The following is a 21,141-nucleotide window of genomic DNA, read 5'->3' as shown; positions in this document are numbered from 1 at the left end:
ATGGGCTACCAACACTAAAAAACTAAATTCTCAAAAAAATATGTTATAAATTATCAAACTTTTCTAATTCAGAAAACATCCAAAATAATAACATCATTCTTATTTGAATTTTCCAATGCTTTTCCCCTTTTTCATGGAATTGCCCATGTGTATTCTTTGTTGCAGCGGGTGAAGATCATTTCAGAAATACAAATTAATAAGAGTTTCTGCAACCTGTACAGTGTTATTAGACAGACAGCTCGTACAAATATTAATTCCTCAAATCTCAAAACTTACTCTGTTTTTATGGTACTATGGATAATCAAATTTTCTGCAATGCGGCATTTATTCTTTTGGCATCTTCTACTTTTAAACAAAATTGAAATCGGATGAATAGTTTCTGAGATCTCAATAGGATAGTGCTAAAATTAAAATGGTTCCTTTAAAATGCAATTTAAGTTTGATCCGTATTATTGGTATGTATAACTTGCGAAATTTTGTATAAAGTCATAAAATGCGTTAAAAAGAAACAATGATAATGACAAGAGTTTTTAATATTTTTTTTTATTAGCACATATGATAAAAAAAGATACACATTCAATGACATAAACAATTTTTTTTCAATAAGAGTGTCCCGATTTTTTTTAAAAATATGAACTGTTTGGCAACATTGTAGGTTAAAAACATTCCCTTGTTTTTGCGTTAATTAATATGATTTGTATAATGTAACGATATATGGTGCAGCAGCATATTTCTAAGCAATTTACAAAATCTAAGCTAAAAAATCAGGACTCTTATATCGATAAACCGTTTGTTCAATACTGCAATGAATTGTTACATACAGAAACTTTTTAATCCAAACAAGTTTTAAAATAACTATATTTGTTGTCTTTCCTTGGTTGTTACGTTATGTAATAATGTGATAATAATATATTTTAATTCCATCTGTCCAGCAGATAGTTCATAAATATATATAACATACGGCTTTTAATTAATAAATCTTTATGTATTAAATGATTTTTTATATATCTTTTTTTTTCTCTACTTTCTTTAAGTAATAATGGTGTCATAAATTTGAATTTAAACTTTCCGGCCCAAAAGTCTCGGGCGCCCGTTTAAAAAAGTGGATGAGCAATATGGTGTGGGATTTTTCATGCTCCCTTAGTTCCTCTGTTGTTAGAAACTTGAACAAAAAGGCAACTTACTTAAATATATTTCTTGTCGTAAATGGAGTACTTGCGCCGACACCCCTCGAACTACCTAGATTTCATTTATAAGACCAATATTGGAGTATGGTTTTCCGATATACTTAAGCGCCTCAAATTCTTATCTGCCGAAATTGGAAAGGGTACAATTGAATGTTGCCCGCATCAAAACTGGCTTGAGAAGTAGTTTGCTTAAACGGTATAGCATTATATGAGGCTAATCTTCAACCTCTAAGCATGAGAAGAGACACTTGGCTAGTTAAATACTATAATAACAGTTGTGGAAACCAACGTCGTATGGCGGAATTCATTCAGATATGGCAAAATAACCAAAGGTTAAAGAACAGCTTGTTAAGTTTAGCTGATTCACTGGATATTATTTAAAAAACGTAGAGGGTCATTTCCTTAAGATCAGAATGGATCCTTTACAAGAGTCTTCCCCCAATGTTCAAGTCTCCCTAAGCATTTCAAACAGCTCACACCGGAGAAGTCATAGATAGGATTCCGAGGAACGCTTTTAAAATATACACAGATGGAAACAAATGTGGATATAACCAATCAGGCACTGGTATTTATATCAAGACCCCAGATGAAGAACAAAATATGAAAATTACAAATCCAAACTTGTGAACTTACTGTTATTGAAGAAAGGCAAAGGACCATTTTGGCGGATAACTGCTTTGGAGAAGTATGGATACTAACGGATAGCCAGAGCGCAATTCAACATTTGAAAAACTTGAATGACGCGAGAGATTGACTGGTATTTCCATACTAGATTTTCTTATTTCGAATAATACATTTGTAGTAGCTCGTCGATATTCCCTCGCATGTAGATATTCACGGAAATAAGGATGAATATGAAATTACTTCGTCGACATATGACCCTTTAGATAGCATTCCTTTTAAATGAATGGAACAAAATTTTATGGTCTTTAGCGCTCAAGAATGGTGTTAAAAACGGTTGTTTAGCTCTTGTGGTTATAATTGACAAATTTCGAAATTTTCAAATGGCAACACCTACTTTTTTGATCGAAACGTAATTCTTGCAGTAGAAAACCACATGGAGTTGGAACGGTATTTTCAGCTCAAGATCGCCATTTTTCGTGATCATTAATGAGAAAAGAGGGTGATTAAAAATGAAACTCTTTAAAAACAGGATGAAAGCATGGACATGTTAAAGTTTTTTTAAAGCATTAAATGCTTTCTTTGCAATTTTTTTCATCCATTTTTAAAGGTTTTTATCGAGTTCTCCTCGTTAGTGCTCACGAAAAATGGCGACGCTTTGGAAAAGCCTATAGCGTTTCCATTCGTGTGCTAAAAATACCGTTCTTATTCCATTTTTTAAAGCTTTCTACCATAAGGATTACGCGTCTATCTACAACAAAAAAGGGAGGTTGTGGTCATTTGAAATTTATTGACTATATATGTAACAGTGAGAGCTACTCAACCGTTTTTAACTTCATTTTTGAGCATATAGATCATAATACTTTTCGACAAAATTTTATTCGCTCATTCAAACTGCGTGCTCTCCAGAGGGTCATATATCGGCAAAGTTATTTTATAACTACCCTGCATATACCTGAAATCCGTATTACTTGGTTTCCGAATACTTTTGACCAGATAGTGTACTTGCTCGTTAGAAATATAAAATTTTTGAGCTATTGATTTATTCGAAAAGATAATTTTAAATGTTTCAGGAATTTAAAAAAGTTTAATTTCTTAATTCCTGTAAAATTTAGGAATCCGGGTATTAACTTGGATTAACTATCGATAATTAAAGCTTATCAATGAATGGGTTATCTATTATAATTGTTTATTAGATATTAAGTTGTGTAATACATGTTCTCAAGTTAGTCATGCATCTGATTAAAGAACTTGCAATCGAAGTGAAGAACTAACTTTTATCTACTCGTAATAATTAACAATAACAAGTTAAAATAGTTAAAGTGAAAACAAATTCTTTTTTCTTAAAATAATTCGGTGTGGAACTACTAGTTCAATAATATTTCTTATAATATATATATATATATATGTATATATACTTTATTTTACCAAAAAAATGAATATTTTATATACCTTGATGATTTAACATTTCCCTTTTCTCTCTAAATTCTTAACTGAGGTTTCATATTATAGAAAATATAAAAACTAATGATGGTAAATAAATATTTAGTAAGTGATGATGTTTCCTTTTTGAAATAGTTTTTTTCAATCGGCCAAGGAAAAAAAATGAATAAAAGCAGTAAGTGTAAATAGAAAAAGAAAACATTACAACTTTCACTAATGATAAATCATCGTCAGTGGCTCGCGTTTAGTGACAATTGAAAAGTTTGTGCGTATCCAGTAACACTCAGAATCTATCTTTAAAAACCACGTTAGTAGTTTGTTTGAGTTCGATGATTACAGGAAAATTTGTTCTACTAATCGAATGATTGTTTCTTTACTGATCACCAATCATCCCAATCAATCCCTTCATCTCCATGTTCGCCTGCCCAACCGAATCCTTCGGCTTTTGCCCAATCTGGTATATCTTTATCGGGATCAGGCCAATCAGATCCCTTAGAGTCTTGCCAATCTTCAATATCAGTGTCTTTCCAGTCAGTTTCTTCAGTATCGCGCCATTTAGATTTTTTAGAGCTTTTCCATGGAGGCTCACCAGTGTTTTTCCAACGGGTCCTGCTCTCGTTTTGTCGTCTCCTTTTGCTTTTGAAGGAATTTGGTGGTGCTTTCCAGGTTCTGAGAGCAGATTCCCAACCACCACCTCCACCTCCTCCGCTAGGCCAATCCTCTTCTCCACCTCCTCCAGCCCAATCTCCACCTCCTCCGCCACCACTAGGCCATCCACCTCCTCCGCCACCACTAGGCCATCCACCACCTCCGCCACCACTTGGCCAGCCACCACCTCCGCCACCACTTGGCCAGCCACCACCTTTACCTCCTCCTCCTTTGGATCTAAATAAATAAATCTTATTTAGAATGAGAGGGAGGAAAACGTATATACTATTACTTACTTTACGTGTACAGTGAAATAAATAAATTAAATGGACCACCCTAAATAACTTCTGATCTTCGGAATTTCACATTCTAGGATTCAATCTTAATAGTTTGAGGTATTGATCTCAAATATGCTGACTAATTAGTGCGGACGATATTTTGAAATGAGAAATCAGTTACAAAAACGTACTTTCTCTAAGTAATCGTACCCCTTTTTTCTTCGACGGATTCGGATTTCTGACCCTCAAAATAAAGAAGGTAGCTGCACACTGAAAAAGGTGTATTTTTAAAATTCGATTTCTACGATTTCGCTCAAATTTTGCCATTTAAAATTACATTCTTTAAAATGATGTAAAAAGTTTTATAACTATTATTAAAACAACAGTTTTCAACAGTTTTTCGACTATTATTAAACAGAAAAATGAAGCACAATAAATATTTTCTAAGGGTTATATTTTGCATTATATAAATTTTATAATTGTGTGCAAATATTTTTCAGTTCGTTTCAAAAGCTCTCGAGATATGAAATACCCAAAAAGTAAAATTAACATTGAAGGGACCTAACTTTGGACCGCCCTCTTGATCAAACTAGTATGACTATATTTCCCAGATTGCAACAACCCCCTGTACTTTTGAAGGGCATCAGAATCCGTCAAAAAGAAGATATGTTTATTCAGGGAAAATACGTTTATGTGTCTGATTTCGTAACTTCTATCGTTTGCACTAATTAATTAGCATGTTTGAGATCACCTCCTTGAACCTTCAGGATTGAGTCCTGAGATCCGATTATTAGATCAAAAGTTATTCAGGGTGGTTCGTTTTTTAATTTGCGCACTGTACAATTTATTTGAAGAACTAAATTTCTACATACAATACTTATTTATTAATATTAATACTTGAAAATCTATCTATATTATATAAAACGCTAATACGTACGCATGTATCAATAAAACCGATGATATTTCTTTTCTCGCGCTGGCAACAGTTTTTATTTTTAATTGATTGGATTCGGCGCGCAAGAGCACGTAGTGATCATCATATGGCTAATCCATATTATATAATCCATATTATATAAAACGCTAATACGTTTTAATTGATAGGCTTCGGCGAGCAAGAGCACCTAGTGAGCATCATATGTCTAATCGGATGAATTCTCACCGAATTATCAAACAAATTCTCACAAAACTATCTTCATCGAAGCCGATGCTTTACATCCGGCGTTCAGTACTATTTCATATTGTTTTACAACACATGGTTTCAACCCTCTGGAGGGAAACACTTTAAAACAAAACTTACAACAGTCAACAGTTACTTTTCTCAACAACTGAAATTTAGAATAGTGTGATTAAGAAAAAATGTGAACTGTTTGCAATTTCAAAATAATATTGAAATGCACAGGTTTAGAATTTTCTGCAGTGAAAAGTTTTCGGAACTTCAGTGTTCAAAAAAGTATACAAAAGCTAGACGTTAAGAACGTATCCTATGAGCGAGCAAAGCGAGCATCAGATTGCGAAGCAATCTGAAATGAACTGCGAAAGCAGTTCCGGGGGTTGGCGAGCTCCAGCAAACAGGGGGCGAAGCCTCCTAGTTATATTTAAATTAAGAAAATGCAAGGAATTGAAATTAATTGAAGAATTTAAAGGATAAATCCTTGAAAAGTTTTTACCGTACTTTAAAACCATTTTATTTATTTTTTAAAATTATTTTTTTTTTCAATGGGCCGAGGAGATTTAACCAACTAATCCTTACATTTAAAATATTAAAGAAATATGCCACTCAGGAAGTTTATCTTCTTCAAGCCAACAAGGATCTCTTGATGCCGAGGCACAAAACGGTCTTTCTTTTATATTCGTTTAAAACATTGTTTAATTTCGTCTGATTGTCAGTGTTAATAAATCCTTCGAATTCACTAATGAGGAAAGCATTACCGCTTGTCTTCCTCACATTGTCCATTCCAACAGCTTCCAATTCTTATGACATTAAAATATACGTTCAATCTCACCATGGGTAATACATTACATGAAAAATCTGCATATTTATATTTCAAAATGTTTTTATTTACTTTTTTTTAATTTCGAATTTAATAAAATCATAATAATGCTATTTGCAAACCGACATTATTTTGTCCGGACAATATTGTGTACAATATAAACTTTCTCACTTCTGTTTATATTTTTTTGTGATATTTTGTTTATTGTGAAAAAAATCTATTCCACAGTGTATGAGTATTTTTAAGTTTTTTTTTTCTCCCTTAATTGATCGTGTATTAATACTTCGTATTTTATTGTTTGCCATTATTATTTATAGTGTTGAAGCGTTGGTGACCAACGTATTTTAAATCTGTGTTCTCTTAAATGCACCTATCTGCATATCTTCCCCACCATGGCCAACAATTCGCTAAGAATCTTTACGGGAATTTTAGATACGGTGCTGATATTGTTGCTGATGACCTATCTACATATATTTCCAGGCATGGCCAACAAGCTGCTAAGAATAGTAACCGGAAGTTTCAGATACGGTGCTAATGTTGTTGTTCATTCTTATGCAGTATCAATAATTATAAATACACTCCTCAAAAGGGAAATTGCAACACCAAGAAATAATGCACGTAGTGTCATGCAAATTTCAGGAGCGATAGTAGTGAGATGGATATGCAAATGATTAAGAAAACAGACTAATAAAATCATTATAAAGCAATTTATTCAATATCTAATGTGGCCACCTCGGGCAGCTATACAGGCCTCAATCCGGCGAGGCATGCTATCAATGACTCCATTGATGGTTGCCTGAGGTAACCTTTGCCAAGCCACATCCACTGCTGTGCGCAGATCATCGATGGTTTGCGCCATTGGTCCTCTGTTCATGCCACGTCCAATGAGATCCCATAGGTGTTCTATGGGATTCAGATCTGGAGAGGCTGCCGGCCAGGGAAGGATGTCAAATCCAGTCAGGCTGTTAAGAGTTCGCCGTGCGACATGCGGCCTGGCATTGTCTTGCTGGAATACCGTGTTGGGTGCGCCCTGCAACAAGGGCAGAACAACGGGATACACAACTTGTGTGACGTAGCGGTCCGCTGTCAAACTGCCGTGAATGTGTACCAGGGGCGTTCTGCGATCAAACATTATGCCACCCCAAACCATGATGCCCGGTGTAGGACCGTTGTGACGCTCGGCGTAATGGGCTGGTTCGTAGCGTTCTCCAGGTCGCCGCCATACCCGTTGACGGCCGTCATTTCTCCACAGACAGAAACGAGATTCATCCGTGAACAATTCCCGATGCCATTGGATGGTCCAGGTACGATGATGATGACACCACGCCAGGTTTCTAGCCCTGTGTAAAGCGGTCAACGGTACCCCTGTTGCTGGTACCCGTGCACGTAACTGTACTTCATGCAATCTGTTGCGTATGGTTTGGGTGGACACAGATCCACCTGCTCCTGAAGGCAACCGGCTGCGGATGGCACGTGCCGTGGAGAAAGGGCCTCGAATAGTCAACTGGCGAATACGCCGGTCTGTGCGCTCTGACGTGCACCTGTGCGCACCACTTCCTCTTCGGCGTGCACGTAGACCTTCCTGAATCCATCGTGTGACACAACGTTGGATGGTACTCACGGTGTCCCCAACACGAGTTGCTCTTGCGCGCAGCGACAAACCAAGTTCGTGGAGTTCGATAATACGGTCACGTTCCCCGGTCGTTAACTGATGGTATTGAGCTCGCCGATGAATCAGAGGCATTTTCTACGCTTTTTCGAAAGTCGCTAATGCTACGCAAAACCTCAGATGCCGTTTATGAGAAGGGAAAGTAGCTGGCCTTTATAGCCCGAATAGCCGTACCACGTGATCAGATGTGTGCGCAAATTTAATCATTTGCATATCCGTCTCACTACTATCGCTCCTGAAATTTGCATGACGCTACGTGCATTATTTCTTGGTGTTGCAATTTCACTTTTGAGGAGTGTATATAGGAAAGAAATAAACTTACGGCACTGGGACGGGGACGTATTTGACTTTCTCCTCTTCATCTCCTCCTTTGTCGTCCCCTTTCATGAAGCTTATAGTGGGTAGTGAAGGTAATGATACTTTCATAGGTATAGGTATAGGGAGTAGGAGACCTTTGACACCCAACATGTACTTCTTTGCACCCGAAGACATCGCTGACATCATCATGTGATGCAACATCTTTTTCATGCCATCTTTACCTTTGCTACCCTCTACTTGAGACAACAGGAGTGATGTCACGATCCATAAAACAACAGTGACATTGCTTGGAGTTGGATTGATTTGCTTCTTTTTTGATCTGAGCTACAAATAAATAAATGTTAACATTAGACAAAAGTAAATTTTTGAATTTCACCAATTGTTAGGCTAAAAATCCACAACAAAAAGTTTTACGGAAATTTTTATATTTTTTTCATTAATTTCACTTCTTTTACGAAAATCGGTTCTGCAATAACCTTAAATCGTAAAACATTTCAGCCATCTTTATATGATAGAAGTTGTACCATAGTATTTTGTTGTCGAGTTTATGATATTGTAATTAACTTGTTAAACTTCAGAGTAACTTGAATGTAATTTATTTGCGCGGTAATTGTGTTCTACCTTATACTTTATTATGGTTGTAGAAGATTTACATGATATTATGGTTCAACATGCATTAATATTTTTAACATTATACGAATTGAATAATAGGTTGAAAACTTTAAATGACTTTTTAACAGTAATTGTCGCACTTGCGGACTTGACAATGCCGTCAATTTTCTTTAAATTAACTATTACTATACATTTAATAATTTGAGTATTTAAGAAACAGTTTTGTTGCAAGAATTTTTTAACAGCATTCATCGTATTCATGGGCTTGATTACTCCTTCAATGTTTTTTCTCGACTTTTATGTTATTTTTATAGATAACTTATATGTTATTAAAACAGTTTTCGTTGCAAGTATTTTTAATAGCATATATCATACTCACAAACTCGATAACGACTTAAACCTTTTTCTTTATTTTTTTTGTCAGTTTACTGATACATTTAATAACTTTTATATTACTACTAGGATCCTCTACTTATGTTCGCCCCGCTAACCAAACCCTGTGATCGTTTCTCATTCTCGTTCTTTTCTCTTTAAAGTCGATATATTTCAAAAAAAAATGTTAAAAAAAAATAGAGATTTTATTTATAAACTATATTATTGTTATAGTTTTATGTAAGAACATTTTGTTAATATGTAAATCATAATGAAATAAATGATTACCTGGATTTGAAGAATAATCAACTGTACTTAAAAAAAAAGAATACAGAATGTGTAACACAACACAATAAGAAGTAATTTTACTCGTTAGCTATATAAAACGATACCTTTATATCATATAACAAATAAAATTGGAAGCGGTTTTAATCTATCTTGAAGTCTTTAATATTTTTTTAGCATTTTGATACAAATGTCAAGATTTATGTATGACAAAATCTATTTCTTTTATCTTTACTCATTTTCTGTATCTTTTTTCTGCAATCGTTTTTGTAACTTTTTTCTGTAACTTTTGACATCAAGCGCGATCTTATAAAATAAAGATCTTGAGAGTGATAAATAATTTTTTCTGTAATAGTGGATAATTAATCATTATTTAACCCGTTCAAAACCGGCGAAAGGAGAAAGAAGCTCTTTTCCAGGGCCGAACTCTCCTTGAGTATACGTTCTAATACAAGTGCCAAATTGAAATTGTGTCCACGTGATCTCGGGCCGCTGGAGACCGAAAGACTTGTTTTAACTCTAATACATTGGACAGCATAGGGAGAATCGCATGATCAAGTGCATTACGGTCATAAAAGGACTAGGGCAAAAAACAACGGAAATGTTTGCGAAACAAAAATACTTCAAATTACGAAAACTTACGAACAAATTTAAATTTTGAAAAAATAAATAAATGAAAGCTCTTGTTAAGTTTACAAGTTAAAAACACAATTTAAACTAAACTCATAAACCCTTTTAAAACGTCGAATTTTAATTCTGTAGTAGCATTTCAGCTGTTTTCAGAGAGGCCCATATAGTATATTTTATAACAAGTACTCGAACTGATTATTGATTATTAATTTTCTTTCATTTCATCGTACGTCTTATACATTTTTCTATACTTTTATTTAAATTTTTCTAAGTGTTATAGTTTTTGCACTGTAAAAGAAAGTAAAGTTGACCACCTAAAACAGTGAAAGTGGCTCTTAAGATTTTTTAATGCAGAAAGAAAGCATTTTTTTGATGGAAGTATTTTTTAACAGCATTTATTGTACTCTTCGATATAAAAACTTTTACTATTCTTTTTTCTTCAGTATACTTAAACTTTTAATAACTCTTATATTACTAAAACGGATTTTGTTACAAGTAAATTTTTCATGACGTTGAAAATAATTTGGATGATAATTCAATTATATTGTTTTACATTTCATAGAATTTGTTTTATTTACTGTATTAAATATAATTTATTACCCGTATAATAATTTAAAAATCTATATACTGTTATTCTGTTTTTTTTTTTCTGTTTCAGTTGTTTACTTTGCACTATTGGGCAATTGGTGATAGTTGCAGATCGAGGACAATACTGTCACGTTCATAATTAAGCTCACCAATTAGTTTTTTATGGTGCTAGTAATTTTCCGGCTTTTACGACAGGGAGTTGAACCCCGATCCAAAATGTGGTAGGTGAGGACTAAACCCTCGACAGCGATTGAAAAGACATGTTTCTATTTATAGACTTATTTTACACATCACAACTTTATTACAGTTCACCCGACTTGGTTGATGCCTTGTCTAATATATATGTTCTTCTATATCGCCACAAAAACAGTAGAATATTCTGCCGTATGATATTTAGCTGTATGCGTCGTGTTGTTTTTATACGCCGGATACTTGATACGGGAAAAGTATAATAAAAAAAAACTTAGATTAAAGTTTGAAATTTATTTTCAATTATTTTTCATAAATTTTGGTCTTTTCTAAGACTGCGCCCAGGGACAGATGTCTTCTTCCCCCATTATATGCGCCGCTCGGACTCATTGCTTGCATTTAAGGCGATGTAGTTATTTTTCACATTGCAATTTGAGAAATCAGTATAATTTCTTCTTATTCGCTTAATTTTTTAAACCAATAAAACCAAGCGAAAGCGTGGCAAGCATGCAATTTAAATTAGGAAAAATTGCGTTTATGAAGAGGAACAACACTAAATTTTCCGGTTGTTAGTCTGATGGCAGTAATATTTTATTAAAGTACTGTGTGCCTAGGATTGGATAAATTCAAATCTATCTAGAAAAAATTCTAAAGAATAATTTGTTGTAAAAATGCCACAAAAAAGTGGTTGATCACTATATTTCCTACAATCCTTGCATTATGATGTAGTTTTAAATCTATGGAAATAAAAATAAATGTTGTTAAATATAATGGTTTTGATTTTTATGTTGTAATTGAATTCTTACATTAAATTTTAAGCAATTTAACATTTAATATTTTCTTTCCGGGAAAAAAAAAAACACAATTAGAATACATAAAGTAAACACAAAAATATGACAAACCTGGTATAGATATCCTTTGGACATCTTGGAATTTGGCAGAAATTTATTTAACATATCATTTTATAGTCATATCACACGAATCAAATTAATAACCGCCACGTTTTAAGTTCTGCTTATTTGAGAAGCTCATTTTGATCTGAAGTGAAAAATATAAAAACTCGAGATCGAAAAACTGAAGAGGAAAAATCAGACGATCTCAAAGTGGACGTTATAATTCATAATTTGAAGTTGTAGTCTGGGTTACATGGATGATGGAACGCTGTAGCGTGCGTTACGATTTTATGATTTAGAAAGGTAATATTTTCATTTTTATTTTCGAATATTTTCTTTACAGTGCGCAAAAGTAAAAAGCTTTCTTTCTTCGCGGTCTTTCTTAGATTTAAATTTGGCAACGACGTGAAAGTCGTTTGCGTGCAGACTTCTTTGCCAAGTTGAGTGAAAGGTTATAAAAGGCAAAAGTAGTTTTTATGTAGCGTTCGAAAAGTTTGAAATAGACTTTCTAATGCGAATTCCGGGTTCATCACACTTTGTCGAAAGGGTTATTCCTGACATTAAAATGACAATCCGGATAGGAAAATTTAAGAGAATAATTTTAATGCCGTAAATGTTTAATGTTTTAGGAAATAACTTTATTGTGGCAGCATTAGGTGACAGATCATAAAAAAAATAATAAAGTTATTCAATAAAAAATATTGCCCGTAAAAGGCTTGGATAGATGAGCCGCATTTGGATAGATGAGTTTTTTTAAGGGGAAGTATCCAGGATCTAAAGTTGTAAAATTTTTCAATTTGCATCCTTCCTCAGCAGTTAAAAACTTCAATTTTATATTTAAGGGAAGGAAAGCAAAATTTTATTGTCTCATACACAAAAAGGGCTTAATTGTTTACGGAAAAGTGTTAAAAAAATTGTAGAAAAGCCCAAAAGGATTTTTAACAATCATCAAGCAATTGGAAATTGTATCATATGCAAGTTCGCTTTTTATACTATGCTTACAGAAAATGATCGGATTTGAAATAGTTAAACTTTTGAAACTATTAAGCTAATTACAATACATAAAACTAAAAATTGAAAAATATGTACCAATTTTTTTTCTCTTTAGTTACGAATGTTTGATACGTGTTCAGATCAGAATCCAAGTTCGTTTCATAGATTTTGTAGTTTTGCACTGTCATTGGCTCCTAATGCTGCACAAATGCGTCGTTTAAGTTATTGCAATATTTTCGACTTCGATAAATGAAATGTTTCTTCAGTTATTTTAAGGAACTAGACTTGTTGACAAGTAGAATCTTTTCAGTAGCAATCTGAGACACGAATTTTCTGTGGAGATCGCCGAAGTATAGAGTGCTCTTAGAATGGCTTCAGGATATGAACCTGTTGCAAATAAATGTGTTTTTCACCAAAATATGATTTATCTCTTTAAAAATTATTAAAAAAATATTAAATTCAACTTTCATCATAAAATACTTAAAATGAGTGAAAAAATAAGTACAAAAATATGCATACTAATTATTTTGTCTTTCTAATTATTGTACTAATTAATTTACTTGATGATTTAAATTTACTGAAAATGTTTTGCAACTAACGACTGAATAAATTACGAATACTTTTAAAGTCGAAAATAAGATGGCTACTTATTACGTGGTTTATGTTTGTAATATGTTGAGATATTTATTGAATTCATCGAAGTTCAGAACTTAAAAATTATCCGTATAAACTGAAAAAAATATTAAGTTTTCACTACAATAATCAAATTTTATTGCTTATATTCGCATTTTTCACTATGGCTTGAGAACTGATTGGTATTTCAGAAGATATTTAAATTCTAACTACATGAAATTTTTGGTGAAATTTAAGTTAAACATTAAAGCAAACCTAGAACTTTTACTGTTTTTCATTTTTTTAAATTATCTTGACAAACATATTTAAGTTTAAATTTTTTTTCTGTTCTAAAAGAGATAAGCTATATTTATTACATTTACTAGTATATCGTGATGTTGCAAACAGTTTGACAAAAGAAAAGAATTTTTGTGTTGAAAAAACTTAATGGAGGAAATTTTTAAATCGCATTCCAAAAATCACTCACAGTTTAAAATCATATTAAGATCAGCTATGGGTGTAGAATATTAATGTTCTCTACAATATTTTAAAAAAGTTGGTTTTTAATTGGAATATTTGTTTTGCAATCTGTTTCCTGCAATTGCTGTAGATTTTATATTATCTTTTTATTAACTCGATTTCAAGTCTGTGATAGTAGAATCTCGTATTCGAATTTTCTAATACTTTCTGTTTAACTAGAGCACTCAAATCTCTACTAGAGCCTTGTGCTCAAAACCACTATCTATCACTAAGGGAAATTTATCGTCAACTGAAATTTTGACCTCTTTCCGACCAGCTAGGGAGCAAACGGTTTTACTTATGCTATTGATGATGGTATAGTTGTCAATCGTTTTATGATCTCTACAAGTAGAATTAATTGCTACAACATTGTTTCCTAACAGCAACAAGTAGGGTTTTAATTGCCAAAAAGAATTTATCGTCAATCACAATTTCAAACTATTTCTGATTACCTAGAGTGCTTAAATGTCAACTAGAGCTCTGTGTGCAGATGAAAATAAAAGTCGACATGTTTCAAACTCACAAAAATAGGACCTTATTTTTGCTAGACTTATTAGACATGTAGGTAGTTGTTTTGTTTTTTAAGTCAGTGAAGTTTTTTAACCTACTATTTTACCGTTTCAGTCTTTTTGTGATTAATTATGTAGAGCTTTGTGCTTAATGACAATAAAATAATGCTATTAAGGAAAAAATTGTAATGGCATTACATTATTTTCCTTAATGGCATAGGTAAAATTTATCGCCGATCGAAATTTCAACTTCTTTCTGAGGCAAAAAAAGCTAACCGAGATGAAACTATTAAGAAGATAATGAATTCAAAAGAATTTTACAACTACCTTTCAAATCGTATATGCAAAACGTAGGTCGCATCAACTTACTTAAATCTAGACCGTACTTTTAAAATGCTGGACTTTTTATCAGTCGAAAATAAAATTTTCTGCTTTACATCTATTTGATAAACGTAGCTTTTAAAATTCTTATCTTATTTTATTAATGTTGATGTTCCTAAATTAACTAAATGTCACTTATTATTGCTATATTATTAAAGTGACCCTAATTAACCGTTCGTAATATTTAGCATATTAGAAAATATATCGACTGACTAGAAATTTTTTTTAATTGTCACACATTTGGTTACTGCCAGAATGATGTGTTTTACCTTTCGCTATTTTTACCGTTTGTTCCAATCACACGTTCAATCACACAATCAATCACACAAACATATCTGCCTCAGGCGTGAAATCTTACTTTTGCATGACGACTCGTTTCTTCCTTGAATATTTTTCCTAACAAATATTACATTTCGCTTGAAAAGTAATCGACTGTAAAGTTATTGTCAATAGGGTTTGCAATTCCGTTAAGAAGAGCAGTCGCAGTTGACCATGACTTTCTCGATGGGATGAAAGTTAACCATGAAATATGAGTAATGAATCATTGCACGTAACAAAATCGAACATTAGTTTATGTCAGAGTTTTATAAATATTAATTTTATTGGTGTAATTTTTTTTCATTAAAGGGTTAAGTCCCTCAAAGATGATAAGAAAATGTTTATTTTTTTCTTTTATGCTTAAAATATACCTAAATAACTTAAAATGAAATGTCCAAAGGTGTATGAGCATAAAAAATTGAATTATGTGAAGTCCTCCTCAATCCACTGCATGCTTCTGAAAAACTTCAAATATACATTAAAATATATAAAATACTTATTTTGGAGCTAAATTTTTTTATTCGGCCTACTCATAATTTGGATGAACCTACACTGATCAAGCTAATTTAAATTGAATATTTAAATATACATTACATGCAAAAGTGGATAGGAAAATTTTATTTTATCGCCAAAGTTATATTATTATAAGCAATTTTCTAGAAAGGAAATTTTCAATTTAAAAACAGATCAGTTTCTATATTATTTAATTATTGTGTCAGTTTATTTCAGTTTTATATTTTTTGATGTTTGGATTGTACATTTCCGTGCAAGAATCTTATGTTGGAAAATAGGAAATAATTAATTCAATTGCAATTATTTTTCAATGTTTTTTCATATTGAATAATATAAATTATAGTAAAATGAGTGAGATCCAATGGCTTAGTGGTTAAGGCACTAAGCTATTTTCGCGAACAACTAGGGTTCGATCTCCGATGGAAGCGTGAAGCCGACACAGCTTCAAATTTGATAGGTTCCAACTTGTTTGAGATGTAAATGTGATTGGAGCTCACCTTGCCAACATTAAGCTATTGATAACTAAATTGAGGTGTCTTAACTTCCAATTAGATGTTGTGGGAATACTTTACTTTTAAAAGGGGAATAATTTTGTACTTTCTAATGCTATATATGTCTTGGGTGTAGTTAAGTTACTCCGTGAAACTGAAATAATACCCACCCATTATTTTTACAGTTTAGATAATTCCATTTATTTCTTTTTTTTTTAAACTTAGAAATCTATGATGAAGAACTTTCATTTAGTGACCACTTATTGTCCTTTTTGGTGACCGTATATCAAGTGTTCAGCTTCACTGGTTAACTAAAAAGAGAAGCGCGCGGCTCGGTTTTAGGACATTGGACCCGCGCGTAACGGTTACGCTGTCATGGAAAAAACAAATTAGTGATCGTTTGAGAGTATTTTTTGTTCTTAAAGTCAATCTATATAAATTTGTGGTCATTTCTCTAAACGCTTCAATGCTAGTTAATTGCTTTTGCTCGTATTACTTGAAGTCTATTACTTCTTAAGTAATGATTTATTTATAAAATGACTTTTATTCTTTTACCCAATTAGAAAGATGAACTTGATTTCTATTTTTTTTCAGGACTTGAGAATTGTAAACAAAACTATTAAATAATTTACGAAAATGCATTACTGCATTCGAAAATATTTTCTTCCAATTTCATTTATTTTGCAATGGAAAAAAAGCAACTAACTTTCGATCTTTAATGATTGGATATATATACTCTCAAAACAAAAGCGGTATCATAAAATTGATATCTCGAATATTAATCAAACCGTCTTTTGGGTTAAATTAAATCATAAGATCGTGGAATCAAGTTTTAGAAGAGACGCGATGAAGAAAAAAAACTTGAAACTTTCAATGAGAATGATAAACAGAACTATTAAATAATTTACGAAAATGCATTACTGCATTCGAAAATATTTTCTTCCATTTTCATTTATTTTGCAATGGAAGAAAAGCAATTAACTTTCGATCTTTAATGATTGGATATTTACGTATATTCTCAAAACAAAAGCGGAATCATAAAAGTGATATCTCGAGTCTTAATCAAACCGTCTTTTGGGTTAAATTAAATCATCAGATCGTGGAATCAAGTTTTATAAAGGATTAATTTGCCACACATTACACTTACACTTTGAACTGTATAAATATGTTTACAGCAAATTTGAACAATGTATAAAGAATGTTATGGTTTCACATGTGCCAAAATTTTTAATTGTGTATTCGGGGGAATGTATAATTTTAATTGTGTATTCGGGGGTAGTATGCATGAATAGAAATCTTTCTTCAGATATTCTAATTAATGGTTTCTAATCCTAAACTGTACTGCAAATTTAGCACTAAACATGTTTAATTTGACTAAGCCACTTTGAAAATCAGCAACTTAATTTCTTCAGGTCTCAGGAATATGGCGAAAAATGTTATAATAAATTACAGTCGGAGTTATGTGAAAATGAAAAGCATTTCCGATTTAAATTTTTTAAAGCGTTTGTGATCTAATTTTTCAATGTTTGAAAAGTTACTCCAACGATGGGTCAAAAAATTTGAGAAAATTGAGAATTACTATTTGATAATTAATGATTTTCCTCAAAATTTTGAAAATCTCCCTAAATTGGTGAATTTTGAAAATAATCTATTATTATTTTTTTATATTCAAGTTATTTGTCTTTTTAAGGCCTACATAATTCCTTACTGCAAGGTAGCTATATGATATTTACTACAAATAAAAATCATTCAAATTATAACTGTTATTTTCCTTGCCGAAAGAAATTTAAAAAACACCTTTCAAGGAATAGGTTAGGTGACTAACCATTTTTGACTATTGTGTCACAAATTATAACCAATCAAATCAAACCATTACGATGGCACGATGGCTCAAGGGATAGAGCGTTCGCCTTTCAATGAGTTGAACAATGTTTGATCCCGGCGATGGCTGGTCGATCGAACTCCGCACCCCGCTTGCACCGACCACAGTGATGGCGTGAAATATTCTCAGTGGTAGACGGATCATGGGTTAGTGTCCCCTTGCCGTGGGAGGTTCTCATGGTCTTCCTCTCTATGTAACGCAAATGCTGGTTAGTTCCATCAAAAAGTCCTCAACGAAGGCAAATTTCTTCCAATACTTGATTCAGGAGTGCCCTTGTCTTCTGGATTGGGTTCAAAATTACAAGGCCACGGAGTTAAACATTGGTAGTCGTAAACCCAAAAAAATTGGACCGGCTGTTCAACGACGGTTATAAAACCATTAGGAAAGGGCTGTGGTTCTTTAGGAGATAGAGCATTAGCCACCCAACGAGGTCACCCAGGTTCGAATCCCGGCATGGCTGCTCGATGCGAATTCTGCACCCCGCTCGCACCTATCACAATGCTAACTTAAAATATCCTCAGGTCCTCAGTGGTAGACGGATCATAGGTTACACCCTTACCGTCAGGCTAACCATGGGAGTTTTCCTTTCAATGTAACGAAATTGAGAGTTAGTTCTACCAAAAAGTCCGCCACGAAAGTAAATTTTCCCCAATACCTGTTCCATGAGTTCCTTTGTTTTCTGGATTGGGTTCAAAATTACAAGACTAAGGAGTTGAACATAGGTCGTCATATTCTCAAAAATTGTGCCGCTGTTCAACGACGGTTATAAAATAAAATAATGACCCTTAGAAACAAACAAAAAAACAAAAAAACTGGCTCAAAACTCTTGGGTTCAATCGGCAAACTAATAACATATTTAAGAACTTTGAATTCCAATAAAATAATGCTTTTGTTTTTAAAGACATTTATTCAACCATACAAAATGTCATTTTCATAACATGGTTGCCATACTTCACCACCTATATATTATCCGAGATCATTAATATCATCAGCCCATATTTCCCAAAATGGTCCTTCTCTCCCGCAATGGCATGGTCTTGGTTTTCTTGTCTTGATAGGTTTGCCCCGTCTTGTAGCCATCCGACAGACGCATCGAACGTGGGAAAATTTTGTCGTATGTGTGCAGCACTGGTCGCTGTTCCTGCAAATTCCATGCAAATGTATGCAGTTATCAGCCCTAAAGAAAGTAAATTTTTGTCAAAAAAAAAATACAAACAATTAAAATTTATAACAATAATTTAGTTAGTTTTAAATTTAAGGTTCAATAATTAGTTTGAGAATTTTTAACTGTTGTAGCAACTATATAAAATAATAATAATAACATAAAATTGTTGCAAAAAATACCGTGAGGACCGCTCTTCACTTCGCAAGAATGCAGCAACAGGCTTGAAATTTGATGTGCCATTTTTGCTTATGAATTTATCAAAAAAAAAAATTTTGTAGTTTGAAGATGCTTGCAAGTCATTGAAATTTTCAGTATTTTTGCCAATTTTTTTTCTTTATTTTTGTTTATTTCCCTGCGCAAGAACTTTAAGACTTGAAATTGCGAAGATGAGTTGAAAAATGTGCTAGAAATGCGCTAGAATAAAAAAGTAAGATTAAATAATTATTTCAAAAATTTTCAACTATTAAATGCCATGTGAGTAGATGTACTGCACGCTGAAGTACTACTAATCTTCAATTTGTTTGAAAGTTGTCGAAACTTTTTTCGTGATTTTTTTAAAAATAATTAGCATTTATCCATTGTTCTAGAACAGGGGTTTCCAACTGGCAAACCCGGGGGCCGCATACGGCCCGCGAAGCCTTTTTTTATGGCCCGCGAACTAAAATATATTAGTTGTCATTTTTTTGCGGACAATTTTCGTAAAAAATCTATATGGGTTTAAAATACTTTTCTCATTAATAAAAACCTAATTTCTTCCTTTCTGTTAAATACATCATACCAACAATGCAAAAAAAATTATTTCTCAGGTTTTGCATCCAAGAAAACATTTATTTAAATGCAAAAATAATCGTGTATGTTGCTCTTTTTTACTTCATTTTTTTGCATTTTGTGAATATAATTTAACATGTGTGTATCAGAAATTTTCTCGAAGAAATTCTCCGATTTAACTTTTTGAAACTACACATTTTGGAAGAAAATATTTACACACACATTTGTAAATTTAAAATGTTAATATCTATTCTCTGGTGGTTGCAGCAGACAAACCTCAATTTTGTCATAGAACATTTTGTGTGCTACTATGTAAGTTTTAATACCAACCTTTTTAAAGTTTTATATCTAAACAATTAGATATCTGTTGCACATTAATTGTTTAATACATGGGTGCACATCAAAGTTATTTCAGCCCGAATTTTTTAATATGCAATTAAATATTTTTAAAAATCTACTTCTTATTTTAATTTGTAATTCAATACTTTTGTTTTGTACAACTTGGTAAAAATCTAACAGTAATATTTGAAGTTCCTTCAAGCATAAAAGAGTCCTACATAAAATTTTGATAAAGTTGTGGCCCGCCATTTGATTTGTGTGTTAATTGTGGCCCTCGGCCTCATGTAAGGTGGAAACCCCTGTTCTAGAAAAATATATTTAGATTAAATGTTTCCAGACATAAATCTTTAAAATTAATAACCAATTAAAAAAAAATGAGAAACTCAAAAGAAACAAAAGCTATTTCAATTTCAAATGTTGTGCAATATAAACTTATCTTTATATATTGCTAACAAGTGAAATTGGTTATCATTTATTATTTCTCATTGATGTTATATTCTTAATCTTATTATTGCTATATTCTCAATCTTCTTCTTCTTATTGTTATATTCTCTATACAATAATAAGAATAAAACAATCCATACAATATTATATAATAATATCGTTATATTATCATCTTCTTATTGTCATATTCTTAAGTTTAAATATTTCTTGTAAATACAATTAATTACTTTTGAAATCTCGGTAGTCGCTTCCTTTGTTAAGATTAACAAACACTTCCATAAAATTATAATAATTATTCATTTTATAAACAAAATGAATATTTTATTAACAGTTTTCTTTTTCAAAAATATCCATACACTCCAACTACTGTGGAATTTCCGTAGTTTTAGAAAGTATTATAACTAGAGGCAACGAAAGTTATGTACTATTTAATGAGTTAAAATTTTAACAAAATTATTTGCCACTACACAATATATATATATA

General features: G+C 32.3%; 2 protein-coding genes across 2 annotated transcripts in view; both read right to left on the bottom strand.

Moving 5' to 3' along the window:
• Positions 1-555: 555 nt before the first annotated feature.
• Positions 556-12,034, bottom strand: LOC122268767 (uncharacterized). Its single transcript, XM_043039050.2, has 3 exons — positions 11,734-12,034; positions 8,160-8,479; positions 556-4,136 (listed from the first exon to the last, which is right to left on the bottom strand). The coding sequence occupies exons 1-3, from the start codon at positions 11,785-11,787 to the stop codon at positions 3,632-3,634; spliced, it is 879 nt and encodes a 292-aa protein (XP_042894984.2). The 5' UTR covers positions 11,788-12,034; the 3' UTR covers positions 556-3,631.
• A 6,795-nt stretch (positions 12,035-18,829) lies between these two features.
• Positions 18,830-21,141, bottom strand: part of LOC107450653 (uncharacterized) — a 5,176-nt gene continuing 2,864 nt past the window's right edge. Inside the window, exon 5 of the mRNA XM_016066500.3 lies at positions 18,830-19,119. Coding sequence (XP_015921986.1) covers positions 18,909-19,119 — 211 coding nt within the window. The 3' untranslated portion in view covers positions 18,830-18,908. The remainder of the gene's footprint in view (positions 19,120-21,141) is intronic.

This window comes from Parasteatoda tepidariorum, chromosome 3 (genome assembly GCF_043381705.1).
Source record: "Parasteatoda tepidariorum isolate YZ-2023 chromosome 3, CAS_Ptep_4.0, whole genome shotgun sequence".
Classification (NCBI taxonomy): Eukaryota; Metazoa; Arthropoda; class Arachnida; order Araneae; family Theridiidae; genus Parasteatoda; species Parasteatoda tepidariorum.
The sequence above is the reverse complement of the archived record's forward strand: the minus strand, read 5'-3'. Positions and strand labels throughout refer to the sequence as shown.